Source organism: Podarcis raffonei, chromosome 3, assembly GCF_027172205.1.
Source record: "Podarcis raffonei isolate rPodRaf1 chromosome 3, rPodRaf1.pri, whole genome shotgun sequence".
Lineage (NCBI taxonomy): Eukaryota > Metazoa > Chordata > Lepidosauria > Squamata > Lacertidae > Podarcis > Podarcis raffonei.
In genome coordinates, this window is record NC_070604.1 from 74,924,611 (window position 1) to 74,942,979 (window position 18,369).

At 44.2% G+C, this 18,369-nt stretch overlaps 1 protein-coding gene across 2 annotated transcripts in view; it reads right to left on the reverse strand.

Annotated features, from left to right (window-relative positions):
- Window positions 1-1,207: 1,207 nt before the first annotated feature.
- Window positions 1,208-18,369, reverse strand: part of FRMD1 (FERM domain containing 1) — a 54,237-nt gene continuing 37,075 nt past the window's right edge. The window contains exons 4-14 of one of the 2 annotated variants that reach the window (XM_053382415.1): window positions 16,631-16,710; window positions 15,313-15,389; window positions 14,065-14,251; window positions 11,003-11,158; window positions 8,973-9,038; window positions 8,730-8,798; window positions 8,374-8,548; window positions 6,900-7,235; window positions 6,640-6,756; window positions 5,377-5,456; window positions 1,208-2,343 (exon numbers count right to left, since the gene is read on the reverse strand). In XM_053382415.1, coding sequence (XP_053238390.1) covers window positions 2,056-2,343; window positions 5,377-5,456; window positions 6,640-6,756; window positions 6,900-7,235; window positions 8,374-8,548; window positions 8,730-8,798; window positions 8,973-9,038; window positions 11,003-11,158; window positions 14,065-14,251; window positions 15,313-15,389; window positions 16,631-16,710 — 1,631 coding nt within the window. In that variant the 3' untranslated portion in view covers window positions 1,208-2,055. Of the gene's footprint in view, window positions 2,344-5,376; window positions 5,457-6,635; window positions 6,757-6,899; window positions 7,236-8,373; window positions 8,549-8,729; window positions 8,799-8,972; window positions 9,039-11,002; window positions 11,159-14,064; window positions 14,252-15,312; window positions 15,390-16,630; window positions 16,711-18,369 lie in introns of both variants that reach the window. The other variant, XM_053382416.1, reaches the window with a different exon arrangement.

The window sequence follows — 18,369 nt, forward strand, 5'->3', positions numbered from 1 at the left end:
GAACTTCTTACTGGGAAGTGTCCAGGATTTGAAGCTGATTTCACACCTCTCGAAGAGGAAGCACCCAGGAGAGTAGAAACTGCTACAGCAGCTGCCTTTCTGTCTCTTCACTGCCCTCCCTATTCCTGATCGTTAAATGTGTGCGAAAGGATCAACAGCACCAAATTGGGATCTCACTAATCTTTCTAGCCCTATAATTTTGTGGAAACTTTCTTTCTTTTTAACCTTTAGTTTTGTTTGCTGACAACAGCTGGTCCAGAAAGAGGCATTCCACAGAATTGGTTTGGAAAATCCAATGGGCTCTTGCCAAACAGAAGGCAGTTAGGTTAATGCACACTGTCTTAATCGCATCCCCTGATTCTAACATTTGACAGAATCTAATGCTACCCTGAAGCACGCAAAAGTGAGCCTAGAAATATTCAACACATGAGAACGAAAGAAAAGCCTTGCCATCTAGTCCAGCAGTCAGTTCTCTCAGATGCCTGTGGGAAGCCTGCAATAAGGTTAAGTGTAGCAGAGCTCTTCCCACTTGTGATTGCCTCTGACTACTGGTTTCTGGGATAGTGCCTCCAACAGTGGAGGTAGGTACCTTCCATCATGGCAAGTAGCTGCCTCATCCCCCTTTAAAGCCATGCAAGTTGGTGGCCAGCCCTAGTTGAACACAACTGTGTGTGCTTCCTTGGGCCTTCTCTAAATTTCCCAACATCCGGCTTCATTGGAATGGGCCGGGTTCTCGTTACTGAGACAGGGAGAAGAACGTCTGACACTCCACTTTTTCCACACCACGCAAAATTGTACCCCCCCCCTTGAGGAGGTCTTCATTACTCAGCACTTATTAGCACTCCATCAAATGGGCCAACTATTTCTTTCCTTTCATTCAAAACCATCCAAAGTTTAAGCTGACCTGTCTCATTGTCTGTGACCTGCATATGAACATGGACCTGCATGGGAACTTCAACCATGCCTGTACAATTCTGGGAAATTCCTGTCCCTACAGAACTTACTGATCAATGACCTCTATGCCATTTCCACAAATCGTGTGACATCTTGCCTCCATTTTTCACACTGTTGTTTGTGGCACAATTCAGCACCCTGTGAGCAATACTGTACCAATGCTACTTGTCCCCAAGAATGATGCACAGTGAGCTAACCAGGCAGTTTTCAAGAAATGGTTGCAAAAGAAATAAGGAAAGGCATAGTCTGGAAGTGACATTACACCCTCCAAAACATTTATTGGTGATATAAATATGTCCGATGGATATGAGTAAATATACATGTTTGGGCAAAGAGCATTGACCTTGATCTAGCAAAGCTGCTATGGTCCTTTACTAGATGAAGGCATAAGAGGTTTTTTTATTCAAACGTGTTGGGCAAATTTACATTCTGAGGTAGTGCTTTGAGACTTTGCCTCTCCTCTGGGTCTGCCCCTCTTTCTGAAAGAAACAGTTGGAGGGGCACGTGTCACAGATATGTTTCAGATATGATATCTGACTCTTTCCAATACTGCTACTTGACAAGTGGCATGTCTGGGAGAGGAAAACTGCATTTAAGAGAAGACAAGATTCTGCTCCTTATGATGCCAAATGGCAGTAGAGGCTTGAGCATGGCAGACAGTTGATGGAGACACATTTTAGGAAAACATACATCCCTAAGGATTACACATACTGAAGCAGTGTGAAGAAAAAGTGGTGAAAATTGGACCAGAGTTTGGAAAACAGGAGGCAAATATTTCCGGGTCCTGAGAATATGTTCAGTTTTTTGCCCACTTCTGGTCTTCATTTTTTCTTTTCAGTAAGAAAATTGTTCCTGAACAATTATCCTGAAGCGTTCCTCAGTTATCCAGTCTGGAATCATAGCATTTTAAATGCTATGCAGTTTGATCAGATCTGCTGGATCAAACAACAATGACAAACCAGAGAGGGCAACAATAAGGAAAGGATCCCACACGATGAGGTAAAATCAGTATCCATTTCCCATCAGAACAGCAGTCACTCCTTTTTTTCTTTTGTTGTAGGTGACCTTTGGCAAGATGGTCCGAAAGCTTCTCCAGTGTGTCTACACCACAAATTCCTCCGGGAGCTGATCTTCCCCCAAGAGATCCAGAGACAGGCAGTTCATGGACCTCTTCCCATAGAGGGCAGACTTGGTTTTGCAGTCGGCTGTTGAATAAACACATCCATAGCTGGCCAGCTTATCCTCTAAGGCGCAACCAAACGTATAGCTGTGTGAGGTATCTGAAGATAATGTGGCACTTAGTGGAGGATGAAGACACTTGTGAAGGCGGATGTCATCTAGACTATGGCTGTGCTGGTCCGGGCACTTCATAGCTTTGGGCTGTGCAAGCTGCCAGTTTAAGACAAGCATATATTAAAGCAAACAACTTTAAAACAAACAAGCAAGACAAAAGAAAAAGATTGCATGCGTGCAAGCTCCCATCTCGTCTCAAATTGTTAACATTCCTCTCATTCTCTTTAAGGAAAATTGTCTTAATGAAGAAGCTGTGAAGCATTATGGAATTGTGAAGTCATTCAACTATTAACGCCTAGATTCTGAGCTTCAGAACACAGTGTCCCCCTGGCATGTACAATGAACTGAGTGCTGGAAGGGAAGAGTTTGGCTGAAACTAGGGTGCTTGTCTAGGTTGGAAAAAGGAGGGGAGAGCCAAGAGGGGTGTTGCTTCTTATAGTTAAAAGGTTTGATCATGGTAAGCAGAAGATTAATTTGTCTTCCTTTTAGAATCACTACAGTATATTTTGATTGGTCCTTCAATGTCAAAGGAAGGAAGGAAGGAAGGAAGGAAGGAAGGAAGGAAGGAAGGAAGGAAGGAAGAATAAGCCACATGGAAGTGGTATAGGAGGAAGAACTCCAAAACTTATGAAGAACTTCAATTTCTGACAAGTTCTTATCCCTGAGGATGTACTGAAATAGAAAGGCAATAGGAAGTGCCTTCCTGGGTCAGACGAAAGATCCCTCTTATCCAGCACTCTGTTATTTTCAGTGGTCAGCCAGAGGAGCAAGGAGCCATTGTGGTGTTTTGATTATAGACTGTTGGACTAGGAGGGCTGAGGAGATATGAGTTCAAATCCCCACTCAGCTTTGAAACTCACAGGTTGACCTTTGGCCACTCATTCTCTCTCATTATAACCTACCTCACAGGATGTGAGGAGAAATGGGTTGGGGGGCATTTATGCTGCCCCATAAGAGGGGAAAGTGGGCAATATCTGGTATTCAGAGATAGGAAGCCTCTGAGTATCAAAGTTCCCTCTAGCTATTAAGGCTAGGAGTTGTGCTTATGTTTTTCGACATAAGCACACAATAGAATCCCTGTTAACCAAATTTTGGAAATTTCCTGAATGTTATATGTATGATACGGGTGTGCATATTCTGATTTAGTGCTTTGGGAAACAGCCCATTTTAGACCAAGGGGGCTTCTAGGCTGCCCAAGCCAGCTTCATTTCTCTCCCTCGCCATTTCATTTCTCCCTCACCCTCTCAGAAAAATCAAAGAACAGCGATAACTTTCCCTCCTTTTTGACAGAAGTGGAAAAAATTATGTACCTAAAATGGTATGTATGATGGGGCATGGTATGAAAAAAGGATGACTGCTACCATCAGCACAATAAATATTCAGTTATACAGCAAGCAACGTGCTTCCCTGAACATTTTTTTTAAAGCAGTCCTTGGACCATCTTGTAACTTTTATTTAATTTCCAATGGTTTATGCAATGAATATTCAGTTATACAGCAAGCAACGTGCTTCCCTGAACATTTTTTTTAAAGCAGTCCTTGGACCATCTTGTAACTTTTATTTAATTTCCAATGGTTTATGCAGATATTTAAAGGATTTTCTGGAATTATCCTAAAAAATCTGCACAGGAACAGGATAGGGAAGTCTTTAATTTTTCATAGCTGGTCTTTCTGCCTCCCTTCTGTGTGGACACTATTATAGATACAACACTTCATGCATTTAACTGAGGGCTCTGTGCCACAATAATTTTCATAGTCTTTACAGGTGTCACCAGACATTTCTTTGTTTCTACTACAACAGACTAGCATGAGTACCAGTCTGGAACCTGCGTAGAGAACCTGTGGCTCTCCAAATGTTGTTGGCACTCTAACCCTGTCAACACAACCAATAGTCAGGAAAAGGGATGGGGAAGAGTTTCCATTCTGTTTGCCTTTAAAGGCAAATCTATCAAATTCACACTTTCTGAAACAATAGGAGAAACAAAGCACAACCATCCTTCAAAATTCATACTTGTCTGAATTTTGCAATGTTTACAAAAAAAGTATATATTCATGGGGAATGTGCATAAATCTAACGTATTAGTGAAACCAGCATACAAAATGCAGCATCCTTTTGAGAGGAATTTGCACTAAAATGTTGGTGAATTCTCATGGGCACTCTTACGACTCAGCTTGTGATGTATACCAGCCTCATCCTATACACTGAATTCAGTGGGTTATATTTCCAAGTAAATGCTTTTAGTCTGCAGCCCTTAATCACATGCTTAGCTCTCCTACTGAAATAAGAGAGACTTAAAAGTGCATAACTCTGGCTGGGTTGTGCCCACTAGTTAATCAGAATCAGCCCTGCAGGCTGTCTCAGTTTTAGGCGTATAAACCATCTTGTTGAGCACCCTGGATTATGGCAAAGTCTACTGAATTAATTCAAGCTAGGCTTCCTTTGGTGCTGTTGACAGAGTGAGTCTGATTTTACTTTCAGATCTTTGCTGTTACGCTGTGCTGACAAACGAAACGTTAGATACATTCTTAGCGGAGCAATTTGTGCACTAACCACAGACCGAGAATAAACAGCGGTCCCACAATGCTGAAGTCTACAGTCAAGGGGTCTTTTCCCCCCTTTCCTGATGATGGCAACCACATTTGGAACATAGAAACATTAACATTAAAATGTAAAGATAGAATTATTCTTTACAGACCAGAACGTGATTGCTTAAGAAACAGCATCTGATTACACCACTAGAAACAAAATCCATGAGCTAAACCCAACCCTGTGCATTCTTTATTTTGAGTTGGATCCAGTTTCCCAAGTGATTGATGCTATCTTTTAGGCTTAGAAATAGATGCTTCAAAAGAAAATGTCCTGGGAGTTTAAACCCAGAACTCATCCTAATGTGGCATATGATATTTGCCAAATTTCTTATTACAGAGTGTAAATGAGACAAGAGTTTGGTATGGCTCATAGCAACCTGCCTTATACTATCTAGCTCATTGATTCATCCAGCTCATTATTGCTTATATTGATGGACAGCGGCTGTCCGTCTCCTACCAGGAGATGCTGCGGGTTGAACCTGGAACCTTGTAGCTGCTCTGCCACTGAGCTACACCCTTCCCACACCAGCCAACATCTTACCTGGCGAAGCGATTCCTCACTCTGGCCTCTGACCTTTATTAACGTGACTTGCACTACTGAAAGATGGTTCGGATTTGTGTCTGTTGTGGGGGTGGGGAGAGAGAGAGACAAAATCAAAATGATAAGATTCAAACTGAAAACAAAAATGTGGATCGAAACTTGTAGAGATACTAGTCATGTTCACGTGGTCAAATCTCAGCTTATTAAGCCATGATATATGCACAAGTATTTTGTCCACGCATGCCATGCCTCTTTGCTCCTTCCTTGGATATGAGCTGCAATTAAACCAGGGAGGCTTTAATTAGTCATAGTTTTCCATTTCATCTGAATTGGGAAAATATGGCTGCCAGTTTCTGAAAAAGCCAGGATATCAAACCATGGTTTGAAGTGGGTTTAATGCCCTGGCTTGTTCCTGGTTGCCATCATCTTCCATGGCATAAAACCATAAATTATGATTGACTAAATATTTCCTGGTTTAAACGTAGCTAGTGGCAAAGGGTGTCTGTAAGTGAATGAAAGGATTGTCCAAGCTGGCTCTGTATATTGAGAAATGTGATATGGCAGAAGTGTCAGAAGGAGAATCCTCAGGTTGCAAATTCCTTGAATTTGAAAGGCATTAATAGTTGGTATCCGCTGTTTCTCTTTCTTCCTCAAAATATTCCTTACTCCTGGCTTATATTAAGATTCTATACATAACACCAGGCAATAGTGTTCAATTCACCAGTTACTGCACCCAGTCCTGTCCATGGCCAACAGTTGAAATTGTCCATCTTTTGTACCAGTAGATGTTAACAGATTATTCAAATTATTTTCTTAAGCAGGTTGGGGAGAGAGCAACAAGATGCAAGTTTAAGGATTACAATTCTATATATGACAGTAGGTTCTCACTTCCAGAGATACTTGGTTCAAGCAAGTTCCTAGCTCATTGTTACAAAAAAAAAGTCATCGTGGGGACATGTATATTAACTAAAGCTTTGCACAGGAAATTGGGAATTCCAGTGCTTGAAGGAACTCTGCTTATTTCACAATTCTTTGTGGCTTTCAGTCTCCACATTTTTGTGCCCCTATGACCTTTTTAAATGATGATACTCTGAAATACCTTCCCATGTTCCACATACCCCTTCACTCCACAAACAGATTTTCTTCAAATTTAGTAAAAGAAATGACACATCGGAATATTTTATGCAAGCCAGAAACTTAAAACACCATGAAACAGGATGCAACACTGACAAATTTCAAAGAGTTGCGCAAATATCAGCTCACCCTGGCAGCAAACACCATCTTTTGCAAACGAATCTACAGGTTTTCCATGTATGACGTCCTCTAACTGAGGCTCATCCACAGGCACCTCTTCCGACTCGTCCACTGTCAATTCAACTTCTGGAAATTACGAGAGATAAGGTGGCACAGTGATATATCTTTCTCTAAAGTCATCTGCTCGCCCATTCATCCTACCCACCACTGCTCTTAATTTTGTTCCCACAGAAAAGAAATACCTGCTGGCCATTCCTTCCAAGCCTTACCATCATCCTGAGAGTCCTCTTCGACTCTCTCTTTGCCACCGCTATCAATGCCAGAGCTTCCATAGCTGATGTTTGAGCTGCAGGACTTCTCCTTCCGATGAACCCGATCCATCCCAAAGGGCTCATCCACCGACATCTCCACTGAAATCCGATGCCTTGAGTCGGCCTCAATGCCCGACGTGTGAGAGCTGCCATGGCTGTCGGTCGACTGTCGAGACAGACGGTTGTTCTTCTCACTTCCTCTGCTGCTTCCACTGCCGTGCGAATGCTTGTCGGATGGGTCAAGGTCCATCTCCAACGTGTCGCTGATGTAGGATTCCCGATATCGTTTCTTCTCTGCAACAAGTGAGATGGGTGGGGGGAAAAGTTTGGAAAAAGAGAAACTTAAATCTCTTGCCACCTGTGCTGGCCTGATCACATGACGACAATGCATACAAATAGCAATACATGTATTTAATAATTATTATAGTGGAAGGAAGCACTTCACTGGTCAGACTAGCACATGTGGTGGAAGGCTCAACACCACCAGAGTCTGTGCATGGAGCAAGTGCTCTTGGGAGCGGCCCTCACAATCTATCCAGCAACCATCACTCTTACCTGGAAGTGAAGCAAAAGGAAGAAGGGCCATGGAGACAAAATGGCTATAGTGGTTTCTCATTCATTAATCCACCCATTCATTACATTTCCATGTGGCCTGATTATAATAAAACTTTCAAACCTCCAACTCTGTCCATTTTCCATTTTTAATTGACACACCTCATTGGTGGTTAAGAGGATTTTTAATATTTGTTTTTGAATTCTGAAATCATATGTTTTATGACTTTTAAAAATCTTGCTGAAATTTGGAATGATACAAGCTAGCTAAATATTTTTTTTAAATTGTCATGCTTAAGGAATTGGAAGGGTCCCAGGTGCCTTCAAAAATAGTGGGTTAAGTTCTTCTGTAACAACTGAGGTTAGAATGCAAGGGAGGCTGGAGCCACGTTCTCCTTGCATGGTGGATTGTAGCAAACAAGCCATGCCTTTGAAGGGTGGCATGACATCAGTGCCAGGTTTTTGTGAACCCTACAGACAGCATACATGACCTCCTCTTCCCCACCACAGCTGTCTCTGTCTTGAGCAAGCAGGCCACCAGTCAGCAAACAGTTGCCAGCCATTCCTCCTCCTCAACTCTCATCTGCCCACACATCACCTCTGGGCCAAAGAGTTGGCAATCAGCCCCTTGGTGCTGGTGAGTGGCAGCAATCAAGAGGCCTTCAGTGCTGGACCTCATGCAAAGTGTGGGCCTTGGAAGGTGTCTGGTCATGGCAGCCACTGACGTTGGCCCTGCCTGCCTCACACCTTTTGAACTCAACACAACTTTCTGACCTTGCAGATATCTTTAAGCTTTTGTGAAAACCAATGTCTTTGCATCTGCCCTGTGTTTGCCAGAGGCCTTGGCCCTTCTCAAATGCAAACCCTCACCCTCATTTACCTTCTGCATCTTCCAGCATCTGGATCTGCTTAAGGATGGGTTGGATGTTAAGAAACACACGGTGGCTGTTGCTGAGCAGCTGCAGCAAATGCCGAGACCGGAAAGGGCACCCTGTGTAGTAGACTAGCTTCCGGGCTGAAGGCAAACCATCAGGCTGGATTACAAACTTCTTCCCCTAAATTACAGAGAGGGGGAAAGGAAAGTGCTTTTGGTAAACAGAATTGCACGTTTTATTATCTCTTTATATTAACCCCCCCAAACCCTATTATGCATTTGTCAGCTCTGAGCCTTTAAGAAATCATGTGATTCAAACTGCAAGTAATCCAAATAACACTGTCACGTTCTGCAACACTTACCAGAAATGCTAGTTTCCCAATGTGTGACCAGGGGAAGTCATAGAGCAGCTGGCGAACATGGTTCACCTCCTACAACAATGAAAACAAATGGCAAAACGACATTGTGAGATACACAGGAACAATAATCTGATTTGTAAAGTCTAGGACACAGGAAGAAGTTGGAAGTGCTGGCAGAGGAACTGTGTGTGAGACAGAAAGAGAGTGGGGTGTTAATGCCAGATTTAAAATCTTTCAACTTCTTACCTGATAGATGTGCATCCCTTTAAGAGTCAGGCCCAAAATGATGGTTGGGCGATCCTCCTTCTTGTCCTGGGAAGACACAAAGGTGCAAGGTGAAAAGACAGACTTTGCTTTGGTGAGAGTCAAGGAGGCTAGGAGCCTACCAGAACAGGACTGTAGCCTGGACTACTCCTGAAACTGATGCTGCACATATACAAGCTGTGACCAGGATCACTTGTATAAACTACACCTGTTTCTTGCATGAGATGGATCTTGCCACCCTCACGCATGCCTTTAGGCAGACCACTGAAACACCCTATGATCTATTTGCAGGTCACACTAAGCCAAACCATGTCCAAGTGTAGGGATTTGAAGGCCCAGAACCACCACCCAAATGAAAACATTTTCCCTCCTGCTTTTTCTCTGCCCAATTTTTCTGATTTTCCCCTGGGCCTTCACACCTATGAGCAAGAATACAAATCCAGTTCCAGACTTCTCTTTCGCCCAGCTACATGGCCTACAGAAACCTATGCATTTGCAAAGCGGTTGCTGTGGACATACATCTGAAGGGCCCTTGGTTAGCCACACTTGCCCTACTACACAGAAATGGATGCTGATATAATCATAATAATATAAAGTGGAAACGAAAAACAAATTCCTATCAGCATATGAAAAAACAAAACCACACACATACTCTCACACCAGTATTTCAGGTCAGACGGGAATTCAAGTATTAAAGTGACTATTTCAGATCTTCGGCATCCCTAGGCACAAAGCGTGTCAGATCTTGCCCCATATAACCCTTCCAGCTTGTACTTGCGCAGTCTCAATCAGCAAACAGCTTAGACTGGAAGAAATTGCAGGAGTGGGTAAGTCTTATAAGTGGTAGGCACAAGCAGGGCTTTCCTTTTTCATATTGTCATTTATTTGCTTTTCTGATAACCTTCCACATCAACAAAGCATGAACCAAAACGATGCAACAAAGAAAAAGCTTTCCTTTCAAAGAATTGACCAAAAATCAGGAAAAATTCCTTGACTTACTATCATGGTTCCTTTTAACCCCTCTTTTCCTCATGTTTTCTAAGTTCACCCTATTTAGTTTAGTTTAGAACCTGCTAAGTTACCAAACTCTTTTATTTCTTCCAAAACCGCTGGTACACTGTCTACTGGGTTTTTCAACGTCAAAACAACATCATCCGCATAAGCTTTTAACTTATACTTTTGTTGGTCCACTTTTATACCCCTTATTTTGTCATTATTCCTTATCTTTTGTGTCAGTACCTCCAAAATCAAAATAAGCAGCATCGGGGACAACAGACACCCTTGCCTGGTTCCTTTCATAACTTTGCATCCTTCAGAGATAATGTTATTTACAATCATATTTGCTTGTTTTTCAGTATATATAACTTCTATAGCCTTTAAGAATGTTTTCCCCAAATCCATTTTCCTCAGAACTCTTTTCATAGATAGCCAAGACATATTGTCAAACACTTTCTCTGCATCCAGAAATATCAATGCTGACAAGCAGTTCTTTCCTATTGTCTGCTACAGAAAGGGAATGACCTTGTACACTCACAAATCATCATATTCCACAGAGGGCAATGGAAACCCCTGAACATAGTAAACTATAGTCTGCTGTCTGCAATCCTACTGGAATGACTCTAAGTTTTGAAGAATCATTTGCACTTAAGTGGAGGCCTTTGCTGTAATATTATGCATACTATTGTGAGCTGGGTCAGGGTTGATGGTGGGGGGAATACAGGCTTTGTCTGAGTCAGGTGGAGACATCCCTGGATTGGGTCTGGCCACCCAGTGTGATCTGAAGGTGCCACAGGGTGGAGCATCAGGTGGGAGAAAGGGGCAAACTTCTGGTGGGAAGGGTGGATGGGAAGAAGCTGCAGAGGGTCTACCTGGCAAGCACCTTCCTCCCAACCATTATTTCCATTTGTTTGCTTGCTTGCTTGCTTGCTTGCTTGAGAAAAGAACTCAAAAAGGCTGTCTGCATTTCAAACACAGCATTTCCATGCTTGAAGCAAGAATCTGCCCAGTTTCACCTTCTGCAGTCTGTAGAAGTGGACAGGCACATCTTCCAGCAAGCAGGACTCCTTGACGTACTTCAGAATGGCTTCCCTCGTAGACAGGCCTTGCTGTTCCCGGTGCATCTCTGGAGCATGCTTCAGGATATAGTCACTCCCTCGCCTTGCAATAATCTGCCATGGGGGAAGGAAAGAGACAACGTCAGCAGCTTCCTCAGTCTCTCTTAAATAGGTCTGCAAGACAAGGTGGCTGAGATCCATGGCATGGTTCATGAGACTCAGGCGAGGGTACTCCCCCCGCCCCACATCAGAAGCTCATTGAATGGTGCATCATTTAAATATTCTTAAAAAGAAGAATCCTGCTATAAGCCACTAAGTGTGTACTAGGAAATTTCTCAGTGTGTTCCTCTTTAATTACAAGGCAACAACAAAGGGGGGGAGACCCTACTAATACTTGTGACAATTGTATTCATAACCTAAGAACATAAGACTAGGCCAGTGGATCTGGCCAAAGGGCCTTCTCCTTCAGCATCCTGTTCCCTCAGTGGCCATGGAAACCTGCAAGCAAGACCCAAGGACAAAAGCACTTTCCCCTCCTGTGGTTTCAAGCAACTGGTATTCAAAGGCAGTACTGCCTCCAACCGTGGAGGCAAAGCATAGCCTTCATGGCTGGTAGATATTAATAGTCTTGTTCTCCATGATTTTGACTAATTGTATTTTAAAGCTTTCCAAGTTAGTGGCCATCACTGCCTTCTGTGGGAGCAAGTTCCATAGTTTAACTATGCCCTTTTAAGTATGGTTCTCAGCTAGGTTTACAAGATTCAATGCAGAACAGGGGAATTTCAGCTGTTGCAAATTTTCCCATCCTAGGCAGTATGAGAGAAGTTTAATCTTACAAAAATATTGCTGCACACCTACTAAAGGGTAAAGAGGAACACGCTGTCATTCCTCTGTTTCCCCATCCAAGTGGTGCTAATCATTCAAAATCACTAGAGAAATAATTTTCACAGGGAATCAATCTCTTTGGGTCAATATTGCAATATGCACCTGAAGTTAATAGCCCAAATTAGGACAGAGTATCCATGTCTTTAATTGTGATGGCAAGCTCCTTCTTTCACAGTGCTACAGTGAGATAAGAAACTACACTTCCATGCAAAATTTTTAGAAGACATCTGAAGGCAGCCCTGGAAGTTTTTTATGTTTGACATTTCATTATGTTTTTATATGTGCTGGAATCCACCCAGAGTGGCTGGGAAAACCCAGCCAGATGGGTGGGGTATAAATAATAAAACCACTATTATTATTATTATTATTATTATTATTATTATTAGTACATCAGTAGCATTCCAAGGCAAGCAGTAGGCAACCCTTCTGAGCAAAGTGACCAGAGAAGATTGAAATAGTATAGCAATGGGAAAAACACAGTGACTTTCTCTTGCTTAGAAGAAGAAAAAACAACAACAGGCAGGTGAACAGGGGGGCCCACCAGGTGGCAGCGTTGAGAGAGGTTTGAAAAAGCAGCAAGTGCCTGTAGTGGATGTCAGAGCTGATACCTGCTACAGTCACCGGGAGACTTCTCACCATGCAAATTCTGTGTGCAAGACTGATCGCTTGCCCAAGCAGGAGAAATTCCTTCCAGGCTTCGTCTAAACTGTGTGTAATAAGAGCTCATTGCAGTTTAGGTTATATATCTTATTTCTCCCTTTCCTGAATATCACTCAACACTTAAGAGGCACTTAAACCCAGTCTTTACAAGGGAACAGTAAGCCCTCGAAGGGGATGTTCTTGCCTGAATGTCTTCTATTCCCTTAATTACAGGGAGGCTCCCTCAGGTCGCCGTACCACGGTCTCCCTTTGTCAGACTTCACATGACTTTAATTATCCTGCTGCCACGAAGCCTGATCTTTCTTAACTCCACTCTGCCTCATCAGCCAGGTGCCATGGGTCTCATAAGCAGACTCCAAAAACAAGGCTGCCCGCCTGCCAGCTCTTGCCAACATCCTTATCTCGCTTCCGTGCACGATGCAGCAATCCTGAGCCGTGGAACTGAACCAGAAGCATTTCATACATTATCTCGCTGCAGTGCCCCGGGGACAGGGAGAGACACATCCTACCGGGTGCCAGGTCCCATCTCTGGCAGCCAATTCTATCAACATGTTTACTTGCATATGTGAGCTAGTGTGGACTTGGGTGCTGCGAGGTCACAAACTTGCAGGGATAAGAAAAGATATAAGTCCCTTTTCCAACTACAAAACAACCCATGCCATACTCCTCACAGAATGGCAATTCCAAGAGTGATGCAAGTTTTGGCTGGGACTTTCTATGCCAAACAGAGAGCTTGCCAGTGTGTGGAGTCTCAACTTGCCCAGCCTCTTAAAAGTTGCCTCTCTGATGCACACTCACTTCAGCTCTTCATGTGGAGGGTGGGGAGGGAAAGCAATATTCATTGATTCCCCCCGCAGTCTGAACATCTGCTCCAGAGGATTGGGCTGTCCCTTGGAACAACAGTGATAACTTCAGTGCTGCGGATTGCAAGGGGAGTTGATGCAAACTGCTCCCTCCAACAGCAGCCTCTAATGGATCTCAACTGAATGGGGTTTTCATTCACAGTGCTCAGGACGATGGGTTGTACCTAATGTAGAGCCAGGTAAATTCTCACTGTGGCCTCCTCTCTGAAGGCAGTAGCTTTCTGAAGATCATTGGGGTGGGTAAACTGCAATGAGATGGGGTCTCCTGCTTATGCAAGATGCCTCCACCTGATTTGCCCCCTCCCACTTTACATCCCAGACTTTTCCTGGGGGTCTCCTAACCCCCAGAGGCGGCAGTGGTAAGTAGGAGGTAAGGAATTCTCCTTGCATGAATATCTTTACATTCATGCTTCACTGGATATAACCCCACATATTAAGAAAGAGCATGAGTAAGTAATGGGGTGAATTCAGATAGCCCACTAAGCCTTTCATGCAAAGTCAGGTACAGGAGGAATTGGGGGGGGGGAGCTTAAAAAAGAAAAGCTTCTTTACATTTCATTCAACTTGAAACTCCTTAGTGATTTTGCTTCCCTCTCATAATGCAAGACTTACCCACTGTGGGAAGTAAGTCTGAGGTTCAAAGTAGTTCCCTCGGTGGAAGTTCTCCTGGAAGTCCCCCACGTCAACCTGCAGGCCGTAAGCAGCCAGCAGGAAGTAGACTTCTTCTTTGTCAGTGCACCGGGACTGCAACACTTGCTCCCGAAGATGGCAGTAGTAGTAATGGCGTGCTACCTTGTCACTGCAGGATAAGGAACAGCATTGGGTTAGAAAACAACAAGAACGGAAGCAGGTAAAGGAAGCACTGCAGACAGTTACCAGACAATTATCATTCTGATAGAAAAGACTGTATGTGAGGCACATTATTTTTGTCACCATCAATCATTATGTAAATTGTTTCCAGAATGTTCTAGAGGGTCCTTTCAGGCTGAGTAGGATTTGTTAGGAGCTAAGTCTTTTGCTCTCAGGTCTGACCCTACCATTAGGCAGAGTGGGGCAGCTGCCTCAGGCGGCTGGTTTTGGGGGTCCTAAAAGGCTCATTATTGTACATTGACTGCCAGGGGTGTTTTGGAGAGCCACTTGTGGGATTTTACTTGATGTTATTTATTACATGATTTAAAAGCCACCTTTCAGGGCACAATTGTCCTCTTAAGGCATAGCACAAAACTCCATATGACATGAAACACAGTATGCATCATAACGTTTTCTGTTGAAAGGGCTGTCACAATTAACTTGAATGGCCACAAAATACTTTAACTTCAGCAGGGCAGAGCATTTGTTGTTCTGCCTCAGGCAGCAAAATGTCTTGAGTCAGCCCCGCTCCCTCCGAAGCACAAAATGGGCTGCTTTTAATGAAGGGAGGCAGAAATATTCATCTTGTGCTGACTAAGGTTTGAATGACATGTTGACAGGTGTGTTATAAAGGAGGACAAAGAGACTATCACAAAACCAAGGTGCTTTTCCAGGATTGTAGCCTGGATATATACTTTGAGGAGGGCTCGTAATTACATGGTTTTTGTTTTAATTTAGAAGTTTTAAAAAACAGCGAAAGGGAGGCTGAGGAAATAAAGAGTTCAGTGATCCAGGATCAATGAATGAACAAGTAATACAGTTCTGCCCAAGATCTGATGGCCCCCCAAACCTGTGTGGAAAAGAGATTAGCTATCACACACAATTTCAGACAAGTGGATCAACTGATATTATACCAAAACCCTTTTCCAAGAGCTACTATAGAGTGGCAGTAAGCAGAAAGAGTACAAAAAGAGAAACATGTATAATTCTCTAAGAATTGGGCAACTTTACCTTATAACCCGTCCATTTTCAACATAGTACTGTACTCTGAAGAAAGCAACCAAAGGAGGGCTGAACTTCTCTGTTGCCTTCAAAAGAAAGATAGTAGGGAAAGGAGGGATTACATGATGTCCTTAAGCACATGTACACGCAACACTAAAACATGCTTTAGCTTTACATGTGCGAGCCTCTGCTAATCCAGACAGGGCCTTAGGCTTGAACATCCCCTGTTCCAACTCATAGCACAGCAGCTTCAAGGAAAGCACAACTTAAGTCACTCCAAAAGAAGACAGTGGAGAACTCCAAATCTTGCCCATGTACTTGCACAATAACCAGTAGATCTAGCTGAAAGGTAATACATGAGGATCTGTATCGATCATTGCAATGCATCCCTAATTATTATTATTATTGTATAATAATATTATTGTATAATCATGGAAGGGGTATGGCTGTGACTACCATGAAGAGACCTTGCACAACTAAGCCACAGACTTCCTCCTTGATTTATAAACCAATAAACAACAGCAACAACAACAATAATAATAATTCATACCCCACTCATCTGACTGCGTTTTCCCAGCCACTCTGGGCGGCTCCCAAGAAAATATTAAAAACATGATAAAACATCAAACATTAAAAACTTCCCTAAACAGGGCTGCCTTCAGATGTCTTCTAAAAGTCAGATAGTTGCTTATTTCCTTGACATCTGCTGGGAGGGCGTTCCACAGGGCGGGCACCACTACTGAGAAGGCCCTCTGCCTGGTTCCCTGTAACCTCACTTCTTGCAGGGAGGGAACCACCAGAAGGCCCTTGGCACTGGACCTGTGTCCGGGCTGAACAATGGGGGTGGAGGCGCTTCTTCAGGTATACTGGGCCGAGGCCATTTAGGGCGTTAAAGGTCAGCACCAACACTTTGAATTGTGCTAGGAAATGTACTGAGAGCCAATGTAGGTCTTTCAGGACCGGTGTTCTGTGGTCCCGGCGACCACTCCCAATCACCAGTCTAGCTGCCGCATTCTGGATTAATTGTAGTTTCTGGGTCACCTTCAAAGGTAGCCCCACGTAGAGCGCATTGCAGTAGTCCAAGGCATGCTTACCCAAGAGCAAGCCCCATTGAACACTGTGGCGTGTCCTTCTGAGTACATTGCACTGCGCTATCAGAATCTCAGATCTCAAAATACATTTGAAAGCAGGTAAAAAAAGTGGTTTGAGCAACAAAACCAACGTTGGGCTAAAAAATATCCAGTAGTTTCAGCTTCCCACAGGAGGAGCCTCACCACACAAGCATGTCAAGAATTCAGTGTCAGGAATTTACACTGGCAGGACTCACTTTGCTTGCTTCTTTCTTCCACTCCTTTGGGAAATATTTGCAAAGCTTCTGCTCCAGGTCAATGAATACATATTCATTGTCTGAAAAGGAGACAGGAGAACTGATAGTAAATAGAAGGCTTCAGGGACAAACTGTGACATTTTCAACAGCGTGACACACAGTTCTAATGTTAGTAATTATATATAGGCATAAAATTAAATACGCAATTAAATCATTTAAATTTGAAACCTGTTCTTTCTTTTAAAAGAATTTTCCCACTTACCAAATCTTGGAAATCATGTCGACTGGGCAAAAATTAGAGGAGCTACTTCATCCAGGCCTCTGTTGCCTGAATACAAGCAACCTCTGCTATGTGGCAGAGAGAAATAAGGATTGTTCCTACATGGGGCCTCTTTACTCCCGGGGTGTAGGGTTTGGGGGCACAGAGTGGCAATTTCTCAAGGCACGCTTCATATCCTATAGCAGCACACTAGAATTAATATTCACACTTTTTATGAATGAAACATTTGGGAATCACTGCTCTAAACTATACGGCTAGCTGAGTTTAGTGGTGTCGTGCTTCTGCTGTTAGAGAACATGGATTGGGTCAACATATAGTTAAGCTCACAGTTATAATTCTGATTTTTTTAAATTAAAAAACAGCAAGTAAAGACAAGGCTATAACTGAAGAGTACATTCTGAAAAGGATCTAAAATGTCAGGCAAACTCTATATATAAACACAAAATACCACACACCCCTCTCCAAAAAGTGCTAGTTTTGTGTTATGAGCTTCTGTAGGCAAGGGGTTGGGGTCAAAGGCAGCCCACTAGACCTCTCTGTCTGGCCCTTGAGACTTTCCCCAGGGCATGTCCCTCCTCAAGCCAGACCTGAGATGTAAAAACGTGTACGTGTATGTGTGTGATATTTTTGTGTGGTTAAATGTACAAGAGTAAAAATAACATCCACTGCTCCTCCCACTTTTCCCTCTGGCCCTGGCCACTAATGGAATATGGCCCCTGGAAGGTTGTCCATGAGGGATTGTGGCCCTTAGACTGAAAAAGGTTTCCCACCCCAGCCCATGGCCTCCAACACATGAAGGGGCCGACAAGTACCGTATTTTACGCACTATAGGACGCACTTTCCCCCCTCCAAAAATGAAGGGGAAATGTGTGTGCGTCCTATGGTGCGAATGCAGGCTTTCGCTGAAGCCTGGAGAGTGAGAGGGGTCGGTGCGCACCGACCCCTCTCGCTCTCCAGGCTTCAGGAGAGCCCCACCGCCAGCCCCACAAGCTCGGGGGACAGCGGGGAGGCGGAACGCCACCATCCCGCTGTCCCCCGACTTGGCTAGAAGGCTGGCGGGGGGGAGAAGCCTGCTCCTCCCCGTCGCCAGCCCCGCAAACTCGGGAGACAGCGGGAGAGGCGCAGCGCGCCCTTCCCGCTGTCCCCCGACTTGGCTAGAAGGCTGGCGACGGGGAGAAGCCTGCTCCTCCCCGTCGCCAGCCCCGCAAACTCGGGGGACAGCGGGAGAGGCGCAGCGCGCCCTTCCCGCTGTCCCCCGACTTGGCTAGAAGGCTGGCGACGGGGAGAAGCCTGCTCCTCCCCGTCGCCAGCCCCGCAAACTCGGGGGACAGCGGGAGAGGCGCAGCGCGCCATCCCGCTGTCCCCAGACTTGGCTAGAAGGCTGGCAGGGGGGGGGGAGAGGGGAGAAGCCTGCTCCTCCCCGTTGCCAGCCCCGCAAACTCGTGGGACAGCGGGAGAG